Source organism: Carettochelys insculpta, chromosome 9, assembly GCF_033958435.1.
Source record: "Carettochelys insculpta isolate YL-2023 chromosome 9, ASM3395843v1, whole genome shotgun sequence".
Taxonomy (NCBI): Eukaryota; Metazoa; Chordata; order Testudines; family Carettochelyidae; genus Carettochelys; species Carettochelys insculpta.
The window spans coordinates 10,449,361-10,468,777 of NC_134145.1; the positions used below are offsets into that span (position 1 = coordinate 10,449,361).

Below are 19,417 nucleotides of genomic sequence, written 5' to 3' on the forward strand. Positions count from 1 at the left end.
CATCACTACTAGCATCCAGAGCATGCAGTTGTGTGCGCTACCTTGATAGACTATGGTGGGGTCCCCTTGAAACTGTCACTTGATTTGGGCTGTGCACAGTGGTGTGATCAGCATTGCCCTGTGAGGTGCCCCACCACCCTGACCTTCTGGGTCAGAAGCACTAGACCAAGACACAGAATTGAAGTAATAGCCCTCCAACAGAGCAACACATACTGGAAAAAGCTCAACTTTGGGAGAGCTTAGCTATAAGGCTGTTATCAGCACCCGGGAATAGAACCCTAAAGAGGACCAAAACCCTGCAAAAATGTCTTACCCAGAGAAATCCGATAAGGTTATCCCCCTTTATCAAAGAAGGAGAGAAAAGCACAGTGGTTGTTCTTTCCCTCCCAACCTCATAACAAGTGTTTAAACTTGCCCAGAAATAAACAAAAATGTGTTTTGCAATAAACTCTCTCATATCTGGCAGCCCTGGGACCAGGAATTTGTCACGTATTTAAATATTCCGGATAATATAGAGGTATATCTAGCAACGCTTAACACTAAAGAAAAATGAGATTAGATATTAAAAAAACAAAAATATGTGGAGTACTTTATTTACCAACATCAGTAGTACTGTACACTGTAAACTTTTATACTATATTTGCTCTACTTGTTTATATTTACTTTCACTATACTGTACTTACAAAAAACATAACTAAAATTTACTTATGGTTAAAATTCCAGTTATTTGAGAGTTGTGATGGTAGAATGCTAGATATGAAAGTTTACTGTGTTAAGTATAAAAAAGTAGGATTAAATAACTGCCAGTGAAAACAGACAAGTAAGTTGCAAAGCTAAAACATGCCAGCTAATCGTAATGCACGAAGAAGAATCTGCGTGCAACAAGTTTACCCTAATAATTGTTCTAATGATCTCTCACCAGCTAAGCAATCTCCTAGCTTGGGTCCAGTCTTTCCCCCTGTTTAGTCTTAGATGTTTCTAGCAGATATCTTAGGTGGTATGTGAGGGTGGGTGTCTCCTAGTGCCTGACAACCACTCTTCATTTTGGTTTGTCTCTTTTCATTGTGTGTTCTCTTCAAACTTTTTACACTTTGTGAAAAATTGATTCTCGCATCAAGTGGCTACATGTCCTGACATGACCAGCCACAATCCAGGTGTATAGGAAAAACCAAAACCATTCACAGATTGTTACCAGGGTCTCTCTGCTCTTAAGTTTGAGTCTCACTTTGTTTTTGCCATATTAATTCTGTTCAGCCATTCATGCCTCTTGACGGTGCTGTTCTGTTTGTCTGATGCTCTAACACCAGCTATTGATCCGAGGTAGTATACAGAAAGTTGAGCAGAACCAAAAAGAAGTGGGGGAAGGAAGAACATAGTGGACAAAACCACAGACTTCTCAGCTGATGGGGAATTGTCTGAATTCAGGAAACCGTCGGGACCAGAGAGTGTATCTGTTCAAACATTTGTGCTCGATGGATTTCCTCTACTGTGAAGCTGCTGGGCTGAGAGAAGCTCTTGAACATCTGTAATTTCTCTGCAGATGCTTAGCTCTCCTATCTTCCCCTCCACCTCCCAAAAGTTCTTGCCTCAGCCTTCAAAATCCCTCCAAATTCCCTTTTCCAACCCCTCCATTTGTTCTCATCCGATTCCTCCTGATGCCCTTAGTGCAAATGCAGTCCAACCAGGGGATGCTAATGGGGTGTGAGCAGAAGTCAGGGAGCAGAGACAAGAAATGTGAAGGGGCCCTGTGAAGCTGTGTGGAGATCATGGGGGGGGGGGTTACAGTGGGAGAATTGGAGGGAAGGGGAGTATTCTGTGATATATTGTGATTTGAGCAGGGCTTCTCTCTTTTCCAACTCATACGTTGCTTCTTTTCCATTCGCTTTGGGCCTAAGATTCCAGATGCATTTCTGAGGAGGCAGTAAGAGGATTTGCTGAGCCCCAGTAACCTGATGCTGGTACTGGGAGGCCGCTGTCCTGAGAAACACAACTTGAGCTCTATATTTCCTTGTATAATGAGTCCTGTTGAATTTTAATTCTTGTCTTGAAATACTATACTGCATGAGAGAGGATTTATTCTCTGAAAAGTCATATACGCCCATCTTCTGCCCTTTTCAGAGTATGTCTACACCACAAAAATCAACGAAACAAAAAGAATCGGAGGGCCTTCCCACTTGCTCCATTTGTCAATAGATCATATCCACATTGAGGGCGGCGGCATCATCATCATCGATTGAGTGAGCAATGCACTGTGGGTATTTATCCCACAGTGTAGCATTGTGGGGTAGGCAGATGTGTTCCCTGTGCATTTTAGGATTCCCTTGATTGCTGGGACTGGCACCATGAGTATTTCTGTTCTGCCCTGAACTAGGAATACAGCAGCAGGCAGTCTGCTGTGCTGCTTTGACATTCCTCAGCACTGAGAACACAGAGCTACTCATGATGCTTCTGAATGTGTCTGGTTTCTGCCTTTTGACAAGGTGGTCACCTTGCAACAGTTGAATCTAGGATCTACCTGAAACCCAAATACCCTTACCCTGCTTCCTTCCTTGTCCTTTCTCAAAGGCCACAGCTGGTCACTCTGTGGACGTGGGTGCAGTGTGGGAGGAGGGGAAAGCCCTGACATTAGTGCTTCCATCCTCTGCCTTCCCCACCCTGCACAGCAAGCAGGAGGCTCCCCGTGGGGCAGCTCCAAGGCAGAGGGCAGAAGCAGCATGGTAGGGGGGGGAGGCGTAGCTGAAGTGCCCTCACACTGTAGCCTCCCTGCCAGACCAGTCAAGATCACCTGATAGGGGCACTACGATCTACCAGTAGGTTCCAATCTAATGGTTCATGACCACTGTTCTAACCATTTTCCAAGTGGCTCTTACCTCTTATCCCAGAGCATCTTACTTGGCTTAAGAGCCCTCAGTGAGGGTTTTTTATTTATTTATTTGTTTGTCCAAGGCTTTCTGAAAATCTAAGTGTGTTTATCCACTGATCTGCCTGGTCCACATGCTTGTTGACCCCTTCAATAACTCAAATAGATTGGGAGGAATCATTTCCTTTCCGGAAACCACATTGCTGTTTTCCCCCAACAAATTGGCTGTGTCTACACTTGCATTCCTCTTTTGAAAGAACATGCAAATTTACATCTGTCTCACTTGCATATTCTTTCGAAAGAAGAAAAGCAGTGTAGTTTTCAAAAGTAAACCCCATCTTTGAAAGAGTCACATCCAAACAAAAAGGCTCTTGTGAAAATATGCAAATGAGGCATCAGATATATAACTCTGTACCTCATTTGCATTTTCAATTTCCCTCATTTGCATGCCTCTTTCGAAAGAGGAATGCAAGTGTAGGCACAGCCATTATGTTTGTGTCTGACAGTTTTATTCTTTAATGTCAATCAGTGAATTCAGGCTTAGCTGACTGATCATCTCTGGAGCCCTTTTTAAAAGTTACCTATCATTAGCTATCTTCCAGTCAGTTGATACACAGGTTGATTTTAAATGCTACATTACAGAATACGTTTAGTAGCTTTGCAATTTCTAATTTGAATTCCTTCTGAACTCTCAGGTGAATTACCATCTGGTCCTGGTGACTTATTTGCTGTTCATCAATTTGCCTCCCAAACCACCTATAATCTGGGACAATTTTTCAGATTTGTCACCTAAAAAAGTGGCTCAGTTCAATAATCACCATCACATCCTCAGCCTTGAAGACTGATGCAAAGTTAATTTAGTGTCTCTACAGTGGCTTTCCCCATTCTTGTGTGCTTCATTAGCACCTGAGTCAAGTAGCTGGTCACCATTGTTGACTCTCTACCATGTATTTCAGCAGCTGCACCACATTCCTGGCACCTTTCTTTCCTTCCCGGCTTCGCTATTCCTTTCCAGCCCCGATGAAGAACATAAGGGCTCTCGTGCCAGCATTCTCCATCAGTTATGGGCCTTGTCAGGGTCAACTCAATGGTTAGTCTGTGGTGGCACCCCTGCCCAGTGGCTCCAAAGTCTGGGGTGGCAGCCAGGGGCAATGCCGGAGGGGGAGGGGGAGATGTGCCTTGAAGAGTCACGTGCCCCCAAACCCTGCAGGGGGAGGGGTGAGAGGACAGCAGCTGGCAACCAGAGCTGTCCCATGCACTGGATGGTTTGCGGCAGTCCCCCCAGGCCTCATGCTTGTGAGAGGTCTTGTTGGGCCCAGTGTGTCCTGGGGAATTAACAGGGGTCTGGCCCAGGCAGTAGGAGTTGAGCTGACACTCACCAATAGCAGGAAGTGGAGTGACCCAGACCCAGCCTGCTCTGTTCTCCCAACTTCATTGCTCTGAGGAGTCTCAGCAGGGCTGGGGCGGGGCAGTCATAGCCAGTATCCCCTTTGTATCACTTCACATTAGTTGCCTCTGGTGGAAGTTGTGCTTAACAGTTAAGGGAGTAAGAGGAGCTGTCCCCGCCCCACACTCTGAGATTCTTTGTAGTGGTCTCTCTGGCACACTGTAAGTGGCATCCCTATCTGTGGTAAGACTAATACTTTCCCTTGGACCTCTTCCTGTGGTGATGCACTTCCTTGGGGCGTGTTGTGGCTTCTGGTTGTTCTTGCAATCTGGCTCATGGCCTTCACCAGTCTAGGGAGTCCTGGCTTTTGTGCAGCCGTCTCCTCCTGGTGACATGTTTTGCTGTAGTCTTCTTCCATAGTAGTAAGAGCAGGGTTGCTTCTATTCACCCAGTGTTGTGCTATTTTAGAGACTCTCTTAAACATCTCTTCCAACTCCAGCATGCCCAGTGTTGTTCCTACATCCCTCTCTAGTGTGGGAGTTTATACAGTTCATCCCAGTTTTTCTTCTAGTATTGGCATATATCACATGTCGAGTAGTACCTACTGCTTAGGTCAGGGGTCAGCAACTTTTTCGAGACGGAGTGCTGAAATTTGGCCTTTTGACCTCATATGTATGGTCCAAGTTCTTGTGATACTTTTTTCATTACTAATACAGTAAACCCTTGACATGCATGATTTTGAGTTGTTTCTCTCACATTAAAGTGAGTTAAGTGCAACTTAACCTCCCTGAGCTCTGGCTCGCTGCCCTCCCCTCCACGTGTGGCTCCAGCTAAGCTCCACCTCCCCAACTGCGTCATGTAACTCAAGGTACTACTGTTGTCCTAATTTCAACAGCTTTGTTAATAAAGATTCTGAACTTTACCATTTGATTAGTAGTGTTAGCTGGTCTTTTGTTATTCCTCAGGCAGAATGGCTTTGAGTAAGCTCCTGGCTGCATGGGGGAAGAGGAGTGGGGTTGAATTCCTGCCTCACGTGTGGATGAAAATTGGCTTGCATGCCTATCTTTGCATGTGTGCTGGGGGTTGCTGACTCCTGGCTTAGGTAATTAAAGATATGTCAGAGCCTGTGGTAGATAGTCTATATGGTTCTCTTTGTCTAAGCAGTGCTTCACTTGTTTACACTGGTTTTTTTTTTAGACATGCAGGCTACGTCTATTCTAGAAGCATTTGTCGACAGAAGTTACTTTCAGGGTAATCTTGACAGAATGTCTGTCAACATAGTGCATCTACACACAACTTGCTCTGTTGATAGAGAACTGCCAGACTTATGGCTGACCATCAGCCGGAATTCCTCTCTGTTCACAGAAGTGTCTATACTGCAGTTCTGTTGACAGTACTCTGTCCAGAGATTGTTATGCCTCAAATTTTTGAGGGACAATACTGTCGAGGAAAATGCCAAGTTCTGTAGAGACTTTGTTGACAGAATGCTTTAAGTGTGTAGACGCTCCCTGAGTTATGTCGACAAAACTCTAGTGTAGACTCAGCTGCAGTGTCCTGCAGCTTTTCTTCTGCTAGAACCTTTCACTGCCACATTGCAGTGTGGGCAGTCTTCTTTAGACTGTGGTGTGGGACAGCACATATCTATGCTGGCAGTGACATGTAAAGTAAGTCCTCCATACAGAGGATAGCCACTACCTTGTGGAACATGTGAAGTTCTTCCCCAGACAAGGAGCAACAGTTGATAGCAATCTGGTTAACTTTTAAATGTCAGCTACTTATATTTAAAAAAAAAAGTGGGGGGGAGGGCAGAGTAAGAACACTAACTTACTAGATATTTATTAGATTACTCTCTTTAAGACTTTCTGAGCAGCCAAGTTCATTGCCCTTTCATTTTTTAAGAGTGTAGTGTTTTGGTCTCCTTTCCCTATTCAGAGTCACTTGCACTGCTGTTACAGCAGATGACAGCGAAGGAGGTTTGGAACAGGCGAAGCATAAATCTTAATTTCCAACAAAGATGTCCTGTATTTAAATTGTTCACTAATCATTGCAGTTAAGTAGGTGTGAACAAAAACAAACAAAAGTTGTTCTTAAACAATCTGTTCAGAAATCCTTTTCTCTTATTGATCACATTTCACCAACTTAATTCTCATAATGTTGTTGTTTTACTGGTTTTCCAATTAAGAGTGTTTTAGATTTAAAAAAAACACAAAACAAAAAAAACCCTGAATTTTTAATTCATCTAATTTGCCATGGAATGCACTAGGGGCTTGCTTACTGCATAATCTCCATGTAGGGTCTATAATATTTGACTACAACGTAGCCTTGTTGAGTACGTGGGCACTGTTGAGACCAAAGTGTGAAGTTTATTTGGCACCATTCTGTGCACATTAAAGGAAAACAAAGGGGATTGTGCAGAATTTACTAAAAATAGAGTGAAACATACACTAAAATATTGCCAACAGTTTTTTTTTTTTCTCCCAAACGTTGAATTCTCCTTTTCCTAATCCAAAGCAACAACTACAGAATAGCTACTGTGGAAGCTGTTCCTGTAAGGTAGTGTTATGATATCTCTGGCTGTTCCTACACATGCCACTTTTGGAGAATAATAAACAGCCAGAAATATGCTAATGAGGTGCAGATGTAAAGTCCCAGTGCCTCATTAACATAAGGTCACATGATTTGAAGTCCAGAAGGCAGCATATAAAAGAAAATGGGGAACATGAGGTAGTACCATACAACCTGCAAATAACACTCTCCCCAGCATGATTTCCCTGGATTCGAGAGTCCAGCTTATTCTGTCTTGGGGACTTCATAATGTGGAGGAATCCATGTACTTTGTTGAGTCTTTGCAGGCCTGAAGGCACTGATTCACCCAGCTGGCCAACTGTTCTGTGACAACAGTAGGAGATTCTCATAGTAGAAAAAATTCCTCTGTCGTAGAAACTCTGATGAGGGCTTCTAAGTCCAGTGTCTGTCTCCACCAGAGTACTTAGGTAGCTCCTCATTGAGGGCTATCGTCCTCTCATCCCCTATCCTTTTTGTCTTGTTAGCTTTCTGTCCCCTAGGGCTCACCTGATCACAAGGCTTAACATTCCTGTCCCCTGCCACATTCGTCTTTCCCTCTTTTTTTCTATGCAACAACAAGTTTGCTTGCCTTAATTGTTAGATCCATTAGCCCTGGTTATGTTTTGATATTAGCAGAGCATCTACTTTGGTTATTTGGGGCAGGAAGACCCCTTTGAAAAGCATCTTTCAATTTTATTTGTTTTTATGTAAAAACAAAGCTCATTTTGCATAACCCAGTGGTTTAAAAGCTCATGTGGGGAACAATGCTCTTCATGAGAGAGCTGTACTCTTGAGAGCAGTGAGATTTTTCTCAGATTTTGGGTTGTGGCCCTAGAACGAAATCAGCAGTACAAAAACTAAACTGTAAAATTCTAACCATTTCCTGTCCTAAGAATCATAAGTTATTTAAACACTGGTTTTGGATATTGTCTCCCTGGTTTTCATGGTCTTTTGAGGCCCCTTAAATTGTTAATTGGATTGGAGTCCAGAACAGTGTCTCCTTAATGCTAACAAACTTTCATAGAAGGAATTTGGCAGCACCAGCAAAAGGAGTAAGGGAGCAAGAGCCTGGAGTCTTTCTGGACATTCACAAGTTCTAAAAGAAGATTTGGAGTCTGCTCTACAACAGTATTTTAGTAGCAGCTGATACCAATTAGTACATTTACTGGCGTAAGTGAGAGGCTCAGGACTGGGAGGGCATTTAAACTGAACCTTCTCACTCAAGCCTAAAAGTGCATCTGTTGCTGTGCTGATATATTTAAGTATGTGGTGTCACTGCCTATTTGTACTTCTGTGGAGAAGTGAAGGTGCTGTCACTTTTCACAAACAAGCTGGAAAGTCTGACACACGTTTCCTGAACATCTGATGACTGGATAGAGATGCATGGACAAAGTTGAGTGAAGCTGTTGGCATCAGAGATGGACACCACAGTCAGCTTTAACAGTGGAACTATACCAATGGGCTTTTTGCTATATCAAAGCAGATTTTTCTTTTAGTATTTGAGTGGTCCATTCCATTAAGTGAACGATTTCCTTGGTGGAGTGTCCTTGTTTGCTGAAGTTGGTTTTACATATAGTCAGGCAAAGTTTTTCCTCAGAGCATATTCTGTGGTATCAGACTGTAGAGAACAACATTTCTTGGTGTGTCTTGGGTGACTCCTGGATTTGTGAAGGCATGCGTGGTTATTGTTTTCTACATACTTACCTGTAGAGTTCCATTGTTAAATCTTATTGTGATGGCTAGGAACCTGATGGAGTGTTTTGGAGATTTAGTGGATGGGTGGTGGCTGTGGAAATCCTGAGAAAGTTTGTCATCTGTCTAGAGGATGCAGATGTCTTCAGTGGGTCTCAGGTACATCATTGGTTTTGTAATGCACTTGTCCAGAAATTCTTCATCAAGGTGGCTCATGAAGAAGATGGTATATTGGGAAGTCATCCTAGTATCTGCTGTTGTTCCTGTGGTTTGGACAAAGCATTGCCGAATGTGAAATTTTTATGGGTAAAGAAGAAATGGATGACCTTGGATGATGTCTGAGCTGGAGATCTGTGCATTGTCCATTTTCTTGTAGGTGTTTTGAGACAGCCAGCAAAGCTGTGATTTTGAATGGTATTGATATACAGTGAGGTGGTATCCATGGCAAAGATGGTGTTCTGAGACAAGTTGTTACGGTTAGCATCTGGAGAGAGCCTTTTCTTTGCTGAAGGAAGGTGGTTCTTTGTGGTTTGTGGTTAGATGAGGACTGTGTACAAAATGAAATCTTTCTTAAACACCTCTCTTCTGGCATTCCAGCAACTTCCCAATCTAGCTTAATATCAGAGGCAAGCTCTCCACAGAGCAGGAAACAGCACCAGACCTAGCCATAATGGATGCCAAACCTGCAGACATATCTCCATTGCTATGATGATCAATACCCTCCATAACACACCTTTCAAGAACTGTGAGTTCTACAGTTGCCTATTACAACTTGTGGTGTATGTAATTTAGTTCACTAAATGCCTCAACAGCAGCTATGTTAGTGAAACCTGGCATTCACTATGCTTTTGAATGAACTCCTGCAGAAAACAAAGCAAAAACCATCATATCACCCATGGGTAAACATTTTTTGCAAAAATGATAGGCCCACATCTGTCCTTTGTCTTAAAATGAAATCATTCACAGCATCTTCAGAGGATGAGCCAGTGAACTTAAATTCATAATTTTGTTAGCTATTAATAAACATGGTCTTATGAAAACACTGACATTATGGCTTATTTGCAACAGTCTGCAGCCAATAGACTTTTTTCCTTTTTTCTCCTGTGACTGCAAAGATGGCAACTTCTCTATAAATGGTCTCTGAAAATTAACTAAATATTTTTCCACCTTGCATTTAGCTATGAAGGCTTGTCTACACTTGAAATGTTACAGCAGCATAGCTGTGACTGTAAGGCTGAAGTACTTCAACAAAAGCATTACGCCCATCCCTTGTTAAACGAGCAGTTCACTTACAAGTACTTGCTGAAACGAGGGATGCACATACCTTTGCTCACTAGATGAGTGAACTTCCCACCGCTAATGTGAGCCTTAATCCCCTCCCCATGGACCCAACCTGCCGCTGCCTGAACCCCCTCCCGCCCACCCCACAGGTCCCATCTGCTGCTGTGTTTTAACCCTCCCTCCTGTTCATGGCCCCAAACTGTCCCCAGCCTTTAACACTCCCCAACCCTGCCCCCAAGCCCAAGGTTCACTTATCTTTCAAAAGCAGTGCCAGATGCTGCCCCTCCCTCACTGAGTTAGGAGCGCTTGGAACGAATCGGAATATTTTGTACATAACTCTTTCTATCAATATTGTGTGTTGTGAGGAAAGGAAAAGTGATCATATCTTTCAAAATAAAATTTGACATGGTCAGCTTTCATATAAGATGTATCTCTTTTAGTGTTTAAAATCAGATGTAATGTGGAAGAGAGAAAATAACAGTAGGGCAGAAAAGAAGTCTTCAGTTGCTACTTAAAGTGACAGATGGTGTCTAGTTTCAGACGTATGTGCTGCACAGGAGAAGGTTCTTGCATGTGGTGCAATTGAGAGAGCAAAGAGGAGGGTTGGTGCTAGATGACTTGAGATGGGAGAAGGGGCTGAAGTAAATCCCTAGGTAAATTAAAAACCTTCTGAACAGTCTGCTGAATTCAGTTGGGAGCCAGTAAGTGATTGGAATAAACTATCTTAGTCTTTTCTCAAGCATACACTGGTTGTTTTTGCATGAACAAATATTGAAATGAACACACGTGAAGATGAATTTTAAGTGTTGATTATTGCTTCTAATAATTCAGCGTGTGCAAAAACAAAGGCAAAAATTTAACCACTAGGCAGAGCGGTTTCTAGTGGGTGCAGGGCCTGGGACACTCCCAGCCCATTGCCCCAGGCCCTGCCCCATTTTGCCCTTTCCCCAAAGATTCTGACCTCTCCTCTCCTAAGTGATGCTAGGAGCTAGTGGAGTGGGGCTGGTTGCGTTTGCCAGGCCCAAAGCGCAAATAATCCAATGGACAGAATGGCTCTACCACGAGGATTACATGCTAATGACTGACTGTTAATCTTGTGAAGAGGCAGAAGACAGGATCTTCTCAGATTCTTCATTTGATTGTGTATTGAAAACTATTGATGTTTCATAGGTGATAGTGTTAACAATATTGCTTACTTTCCTTATTGCATACTACATATTAGAGTACTATTTGCTTTATAATGGTGCTACAGTAAATGTTTTATAATAGTACTATAGTACGGTAAATGGTAAGTATCACACAATACACATACAGAGAGAGAGAGAGAGAACCATGAAGCCATTGTAGAAATAGCTGTTGGCTTTATCTTTAATGAATATGCAGTCTTTTATTAAGTATTTGATTTAATTCTTATGCTTAGACACAGTAAATCTTTCTTTGCACTTTCCCCCTCCCCCTTTGCAGTATTCAGGTTACTTCAAATTTTGACGGTGTTTTTTGCATTCCAGTAGGGCAGTGATAGTGTGTGCTGCTGATCTCACTGCTTGCCTTATCAGGATTTTTGCTCTTTGTTTCACAGGGAGCTGTGATTGGTATAGACGATGAGGACGACAGCACCTTCACAATAACTGTTGATCAGAAAACCTTCCATTTCCAGGGTGAGCCAAAAGATGAGGTTCTTTCTTCTTGTAATAGGGCCTGTTGCTGATATTGTCCTATCTTGGTGTTTGTTGGATGATTTAAAAATGTTCAGCAACTGTACTGCATAAATGAGCACGCAGGGAACATTCTGGATCCAGAGGTGTTGTAGGTTAGGCAGGGATTTTTATCTGCAGTGGAAACATATGTGCTAGAAAAGACTGTATCTTTGGCACGATTTCATGATTAAAAATTTAAAGGATAAATCAGTCATAATGGGCTTCTGCTGATGGGATGTGTTGGCAAAACATTGCTGAACCTTCATTGTCAGGATATATGATTTGAGCCTTTCTGCATGAAGAGTCACAAGACCAGTGTGAAGGTTGCATTTTGTGTTCATTTAGATTTAAAACTCAGTTTTGAGGAGGCTAGAGGCAGCATTCGGCTTAAAGATGGATTTTTGCTTCACGATCTGCAAGTTTGCATCCATTTCTTCTGCATTTCTGTGTCTTTTTTTGCCAATCACTGTTTCTCTGTTCGTATCCTTTTAATCATATTTACTATCTCCAATGCCATCTGCCACTGCTATGTTTTGTCATTGCATGCTATGGTTCACCGGTAGAAAGGGTAAGGTACTGTGTAATTGTTCTCATTGCTTTAGCTACAGAAATATCTTTAACCACAGCACTGGTAGATTTTTGTCATGATATGTTCTATAATACCTCTTTTCTTCTGTTTTAAAATTTAGTCATATACTGTAGTTTGTCTCTTGGTTAAACTCTTTAATATCCATTTGTTCTCCTGTCTTTCTGCCCCGCTGCTTCTCTGAAATGTAGAGTAAGGGGAAAGAATTTTATTGGACTGTCTTATGTGGAATTGGAAGCAGAAGTGACTCTTTCTGGGGTGTATAAGCGACAGTCAGCATTTATAGTTGTATAAAATTGAACCATTTCTATAACCTACTTTGTTCTGTATAGATTTGCAAATTAATATTTCAAAATCAGCACACTTTTTGAGATGTTATGATATGGCGGTACTATAGCTTCACTGCATTAAGCCTCAGAAACCTTCCCATTATAAAGCTATGCTGATAGCAACACTTAGCTCCTCTGTTCTCAAGGATAGCTGATAAAACACAAGGATAAGCTAACTGCTAATGCAAATAGTGCAAAATACTGGCACTCTTCAGTGCTATAAGGCTAAATATTTTTGTATGAGAATGTGATGCAGGTAAAGGGTGAAATGCAGAATTCTTTTTGCAGTTTCTACAGAAACACCCATTGAGCAGTTCCTCCTCTGCTATACCATTTCCCTATGGAAGGGGAACAAAACCTCTTGAAAGAAAGCTGTCATTTAATACGAATTAATATTTCTTATGTTACCAAATGTAGGTGATTTTATTTAGACATTTCATAAGTATTAATTCACTCATATGACACACATCCATGCTTCAGATCGTTAAGATAAAAATGCATGTAAATTTAAACTATGATCTTACTAGTTTGTTTTCTATTTTAGAGTCCTGTGTAAAGGAAATTTCTATAAGAGAACACATTTTTAAATGTGCTTACATTAATTTTTGGAAGACTGCAAATTGGCCAAAAGCCAGCAAATTTTGCTGATGTTGGGGGGGAAAAATAAGTGTACACCATTGTCTGTGTATTTCAATTTGCTGTATGGATGGAATACTGTGAGATCACAGTATGAAACAAGATTAGCCTTGCAGAATTTTTTCTTTTTTGAAAGAACTATAGCTATAAAATATATAATACACAATTTAGGTCATACATAATATGTAATACACAAACACATGGACTATCGTGGCATAAAGATTTTACTGGGAATGAGTTTGGGATGATTATACCACTCGAATGGTGAAATCATGATTGGGTTACGCACACTTATCTAAGTGAGTTTTGACTTTAATACAATCACATTTTACTATAGATTGTATGTAATATGCAAACATGTTAATCAGCCAGAATTTATTATGTAGGATGTGCACTTGTCAGTACTTGTACTAATATTTAAAAAAAGATGTGCAACAGAAGAGCCAGTTGAGGAAAATCTTGTATTTACTGTAGATTAAAAAAGGGAGCTCTTTGTTCTATCTATTGATAATACATTGTGTTAAGACTCATTTGTGTGCCCAAGTTGCCTATGGTTAAATTGAGAAGGGAAGGTGGAAGAGAAAGTAGTAAATATAAAATATGTTTTAAAGTCCAAATTTTTTTCAAAACCTAAAAATGTGAGAGTTTTGAAATTTAGTGGTTTGGGGTCGCATTATCAGTAGGACAGAGGTGTGTGGTTTTTTTTCCTCCTCTTTCCTACTGGCCCTGAATTAAAAATACCTCATTATAAAGGTCACTTAGGTGTAGAAAAACATCTGCATCCCAGGGTCAAGTCTTTCCTATCCTGCAATTTAAGTGTGGTTTTTCCAGTAAGTTATAATGGCATTCCACAGTTGGAGGAAGGTGGATGAAACTGCATTGTTTTTTGTTTTCTTCCTGGGCAGGCTGACTTTGTTTGTAATCCGTTAGAAGCTAGGTGAAAGGGTAGAAGGCAGATGAGACCATTAAAGGTGCATGATAGATTTTAGAGCTTGGTGATGGGTTTGTCATGTGAAAGTTGCTTCCACATGTTTGGTGCATGTTGGACCAGGTGATTTTCATTGACATCAAAGGGAGGTTGAGGAGTTTTTGAATCTTGACAATGGTCAACTGTGCACTGGCTCCTGCCAACACTCTTAACCTGTCCTCTTCTGACAGCCATGAAGTTGGTCATAGCATGGCTTAGTGACTGACTAAGTACTGGACACTGTTCAGTCACTTAAATCATAAAGGACTCTAGGATTAGCTGTATTCAGGTCTGTTTTTCAGCACACAAAAAGCAAGCGGCTGTGTTGTGCGTGATGGAAAGGCCACTTGAAAGCTTTGTAAATCATGGTCTGCCAATATTTTTCCTCTTCAGCACAGGATCTAGGGGGAGGAACAGTAAAATTCAGCAATGACTCCATCTCAGCCTCCAGCAGCCACTATGTTGAAAGTCATCCCAGTGTCTTTTTGTTCTTTCAAACAGCACAGAGTTCCACACATGGCTTTAACATAAGGATAGTCTGTCAATCACAGAGCCCTGAGTATAAATCTAATCGTTCTCAGAGCAATTTTTTGTTGCTTGCCCTCTACAAAACTGTGCAACTTAAACAATTTAAAAATTACCTGCTATACCTTGCCTGACATCGTTAATTTATACTGAGTAATACAGGATCAGGTTACTTAATACGTGATGTCCACACCCACACTGACAAGGGGACCCTTTTTCTCAGCATAGGTAGTGTTTACACTGAAGCACTAGCGTTGTGTAGTTGCAGCAGTGCAGCTTCGTCGCTGTAGCATTTCAAGACAAGCCCTAAGAGGTGGGGAGGCTGTGGCCCACTATTTGCCTTGATCCAGCCTGTGAGGTTTGGATCTCCCTTCCCCGTCATTACAGTGCCAGCTCCTTGCTGTTGCGAGATGGGGGAATTCTGAGTCTTGTGGGCTGGATCAAGGCAAACTGCTGATCGCATCCAACCTGCAGGCTCTGCCTGGAGGGCGAAGGAAGCAGCTCTGCCCAGGGAGCATCAGCACAGGAAGCTCTGTCCCCTGTGGCAGCTTGCAGACTCCACCCCATTGTTCCCACTAGCTGGGAATCCTGGCCAGTGGGGGAGTCATGTAGTGCCATCTACGCCACACCTGGGAGCTGGGCTAAGTAGGCAGCTCCCCTCTCCTGATGTCATTGGCCCAGACCTTCTCCATTCTTCCCAGCCTGTTCATGCACCCTTCATTCCATCCAGGCTCCCCCATCCCCTGGCCTGCTCTTGGACACCTCATTTTGCCCAGTCTCTACCCTACCTTGGCCTGCTCCTGCATCCCCCTTCCTGCCCACACCCCTGCACTCATCTTCCTGCCCACACCCTGCATCCCCAGTCTGCTCCCTGGAAGCCCCATCCTGCACACTGAACCCCTCATTTTTGCCCTCCCAAAGGCAGAGTGAGGCCCCAAAAATCTATTAGCTCTGGGCCCTCAGAGTTAATCCATGCCCCCTGCTGCCCTGAGTTGCATGAGTGAGGTGAGTCTTTTTCCCTCTCCCTGCTTATCAGTTGAAGACCATGTCCTTTAATGGTATTGAGGTTTTTTGTTTGTTTGTTTCTCACTAGTATGAGGCCTCCAACTGTGTTTTTTTGTGGTTCATTGACGCCCCGTAACCCTCAAAAAGGTTCTTCACCCCTGACCTAAGGATTCATGCCCTTGAAATACCTGTGAAGTATCATTCCTTTGCCCGCTACACATTTGGCTAATCACTTAGCCAAGCTATACATGTTTTAACTTTTTTTATTGGAAAGTTAGTTCTTCATCATTTTATTCTGTTTAATGCCCTGTAGAATATTGCTGTTTGGAAACAAATCTCATGACTAGAGCTGTGTTTTAGGTGCAATTTTGCTTCCTTGACGTGCGACTTGATTTCTGTTGCACCTTGCAGTGGTGTTTGTAGGAGGTGGCAGTTGTTGGCTTTATGTGTGGCATTGGATTTTGTGTGTGTGTGTGTGTGTGTGTGCACGCAAAGAATTATAAATTGTGGACTTCTTAACTTGGAAAAGATACCATTAATGTCACACGGGCTCTCGCTTCTATCTGCAAATGTATTCTGTGGGAATCAATCTAAGAGGACATCATTTTGTAACAGATATTTGCCAGCTATGTTTTGTTGCTGCATAAATAAGGGGCTCAGAGATCAGAGAGGTCCTGTGCAGTGATCTGAGCTGGACTTAAAGTAAATCATGCTCTTTGGCAACTAGCCATAGTGAGCAGAGGCACCTCGTCTTTTCCCCACCCATTCCTCAAAATAGTGTCATAACACTGTCATGAGAATGAAGCATAAATGCAGGTGTGCACCTCTTCTACTTCCACAGGTGCACTATCAGGTGGGAAAGCAGATTACTGCCTCTTCAGCCCCATAGTTCCTTTTTTTGGGTGCCTGTAGACACAGCTTGACATGACACTTGACGTTCAAATTAAGAGAGGAGAGTGGGGATGGCTAGGCCACACACTCAGAAAACCATCATCTGGCATAGTCCGTCAAACTCTCAGAAGGAACTTGCAAGGAAAAAAAAACTTGGGGTACTCCTGGAGTCAGCTAGAAGTTTTGTCCCAAGACAGAGTGAAGTGGAGGAGGCTTGTAGATGACCTATACATTACTCCGAGTACAAGGGTTTAATAGTAGTAGTAGTTGTCACAGCTGGGAAGGTAAAGGAAGTGGATGGCTAGGCGCACACTGTTAGCGCATAGAGGAAGAATACTTCATTAGGGTGGGATGAGGCTAGGAGCCTTCATCAACATTTGTGCTGGTAGGGATTTACATCCTCAATTCTTGGGAAGAGTGGGCAATTCCAGCAATTGTTGTGTGGGGTACTAATAGCCACTATCAATATGCGAAGCCAGAAGCCCCAGCAAGTAAGTGTAAGGTGGAGGAGTAGCCTTGGAGCCCTTGAATATTGAATGCCTGAGAGTTTCTGACAGTGAAAGGAGAGGCCAGTCCTTACAAATGGAAGGAGGGGATTCATGAAGGACCAGAAAGAACCTTGGGTAGTGAAAGAGGCAACCCAGCAGTCTGGTTTGGGGAGGTAGTCAGCAGAAGTCCAGCAGATCAAGTGGGAGCTGAGGGGATATTCTTTGGTCCAATCACTTTCTATTATATTCTGTTTGTTCTTACCTGCCTCTCTCGCGTTTTGATAGCTCAGCTTCTGAACTAGTTTCTGCTGTCTTCTCTAGGATCTCACGCAGGGCTCTTTCTTCTGCCCTCTTTTAGTTGTTACCTCTACTTCTAGTAATGTTAAGGGCTCAGAGGGCAAATTAACACCTAAAATGGCTATCACTGGAAGATTAATAGATTCTGAGGTCACTAAGGACCATCTAGTCTGCCTTCCTGTGTAAAACAGACCATATGGTTTCCTCAAAATAATTCTTAGAGCTGGTCTTTTTAGTAAAACATTGGATTTTTAACTAAATGTTTCATGTGGTGGCTTGGTAAATTGTTCCAACGGTTAATTATCCTCACTGATTAAAAGTACCAGATGAGGGATATTTTTCTAGCTTTTGTACTTAGACTTTTGTTGTTACTGGTCATGCTGTGGGAATGAGTTCCCTGGTGTCCTCTGAGACTTTTAGCAGAAAGAGCAGGAGAAAAGTTGAAACTGCAGCCATGAATGGCAGGTGTGTGTGGTCAGAGGGGAAGAGGAATGGGACTGAGCATTGTTAGTGTTCTGGAATCTTATGGCCAAGCTTTTGTTTATCTAGAGTGTTAGCTGCACATTTGCCCCACTCACGCTAGCTGAAATGTTCCTAAACAAGGGTGCAGGCAGTGAGCAGGCTTCCTCCTGGGCCATATCTACAGTGTCTACAAGCTTGGCTGAGGACTGTCTTAAGCCCCCAACAATCAGTAAGTCCAAATGGGTATGTGTACCTCTGAGGGTCCTCTCCATGCTTTGAATTGGTGTAAAGATCCCACAGCAGTCTGTGAGCAAATGCTGTTTTTGCAACATTCCCTTGCAAAGATGGTCATCGCAAGTGCATTCCCACTAAGGTTGGCCACAAGCTTTCAAGATTTCACAGCTCAAGGTAAATGGTCCCTGCTGAAGGTCACTCTAAACTCTGTGTTGATGTGGAGGGTCACTTGTTATGCTTGCCATCTCTTCCTACTCCACCATATCAGGAGCCACTCAGTCAGAATAATAAGCAATACAACAGAAATGTATTGCATTGATTGGAAAAAGAAGAGCAAGATCCCAGTCCTTACGTGCACAATCCATAAAATTAGTAAACTGGTACATATCTTACTATATGCAGGTATCAGTGGATTTTCTAGCAGGCCTGCAGAAGTGTGTCATATTCTGTGGTTGAGGCAGAAATGCCTGTTCACAAGTGGGAGCTGAACAATACCGTATTCTGAAGAATATACCCTATCTAGGGTCATGGGGGAGTAGAGGGGGCAGATGGTTATTTGGGGGTGGAGTGGCATGGTTATAACCTTATTTTCCAGTGACCCTGTGTAGTCCTATGTGCCTATCTCCTGCTGCCATTCACAGATTATAAAGCTAGAAGGGGCCACTATGGTAATCTAACCTGATTTCTTGTAGAAGACAGGTCATTGAGCTCCTCCAAAATAATTCCTAAAATATATATATGCTTTTTTTAAAGAAAAAATTCAGTCAATTACTAAAGAAATTGATAACCTTCTTCATGGTACTGTCAGGATCAAGTCAGGTGTGGGTTTGTAGATCACTGCAACTGCTTCTGTATCTTCCCCTGACAGCAGATCTCCTCACTCAGCAACCAGGATCCATCACCCATCCTTCCTTCTCATTGCTTCACTTCAGAATCTGACTGAAAAAGGGTGATCTCCAGACACACGATCATTACTGTTCAACAGTAAGAAACCCACTATGAAAACAAACTTATCTACAGAAGTAGAAATGTTTTCAAGCTTGGTGCAGCCACCTACCTATTCTTGTTTTGAGTGGTGTCTGATGCATACTGTTGATTACCTTCTGAATTTAGATACCATGGGTTTGTTAAACCCAGTTAAAATTCACTTGAGTCCAGTTAATGCTGCCCCCCACCCTGTCTTTGGTCGTATTACCATTGTGAGCTTAAAGGCCTGTTCAACCCACAGAACCTACTCCACTGTAGAACCCCAACTATAGTCTTTAATGCACTGAGGAAAACTCAGTTTAAACCTATGTGCATTGTTCCTTCCTTTTGTCCTTTAAAAATGTCATTCTTCATAGCAATCACCTTGGCTAGGATCATAGAGGGGATAGGAGCCCTTGTGACTGCTGACATACTATGTGTTGAGTTCTGTTGTAACAAAGTAGTGATAATTTTACTCTTGCTTCCTGCTGAAAGTTTCTTCAGAGTTCCACATGAATCAGCACACTGATCTACTGGTGAATTAAGCTT

At 42.4% G+C, this 19,417-nt stretch overlaps 1 protein-coding gene across 3 annotated transcripts in view; it reads left to right on the forward strand.

Annotated features, from left to right (window-relative positions):
- Positions 1-19,417, forward strand: part of OSBPL9 (oxysterol binding protein like 9) — a 110,408-nt gene that overhangs the window by 15,082 nt on the left and 75,909 nt on the right. For all 3 annotated transcript variants that reach the window (XM_075002491.1, XM_075002494.1, XM_075002493.1), the window contains exon 3: positions 11,365-11,443. In XM_075002491.1, coding sequence (XP_074858592.1) covers positions 11,365-11,443 — 79 coding nt within the window. The remainder of the gene's footprint in view (positions 1-11,364; positions 11,444-19,417) is intronic.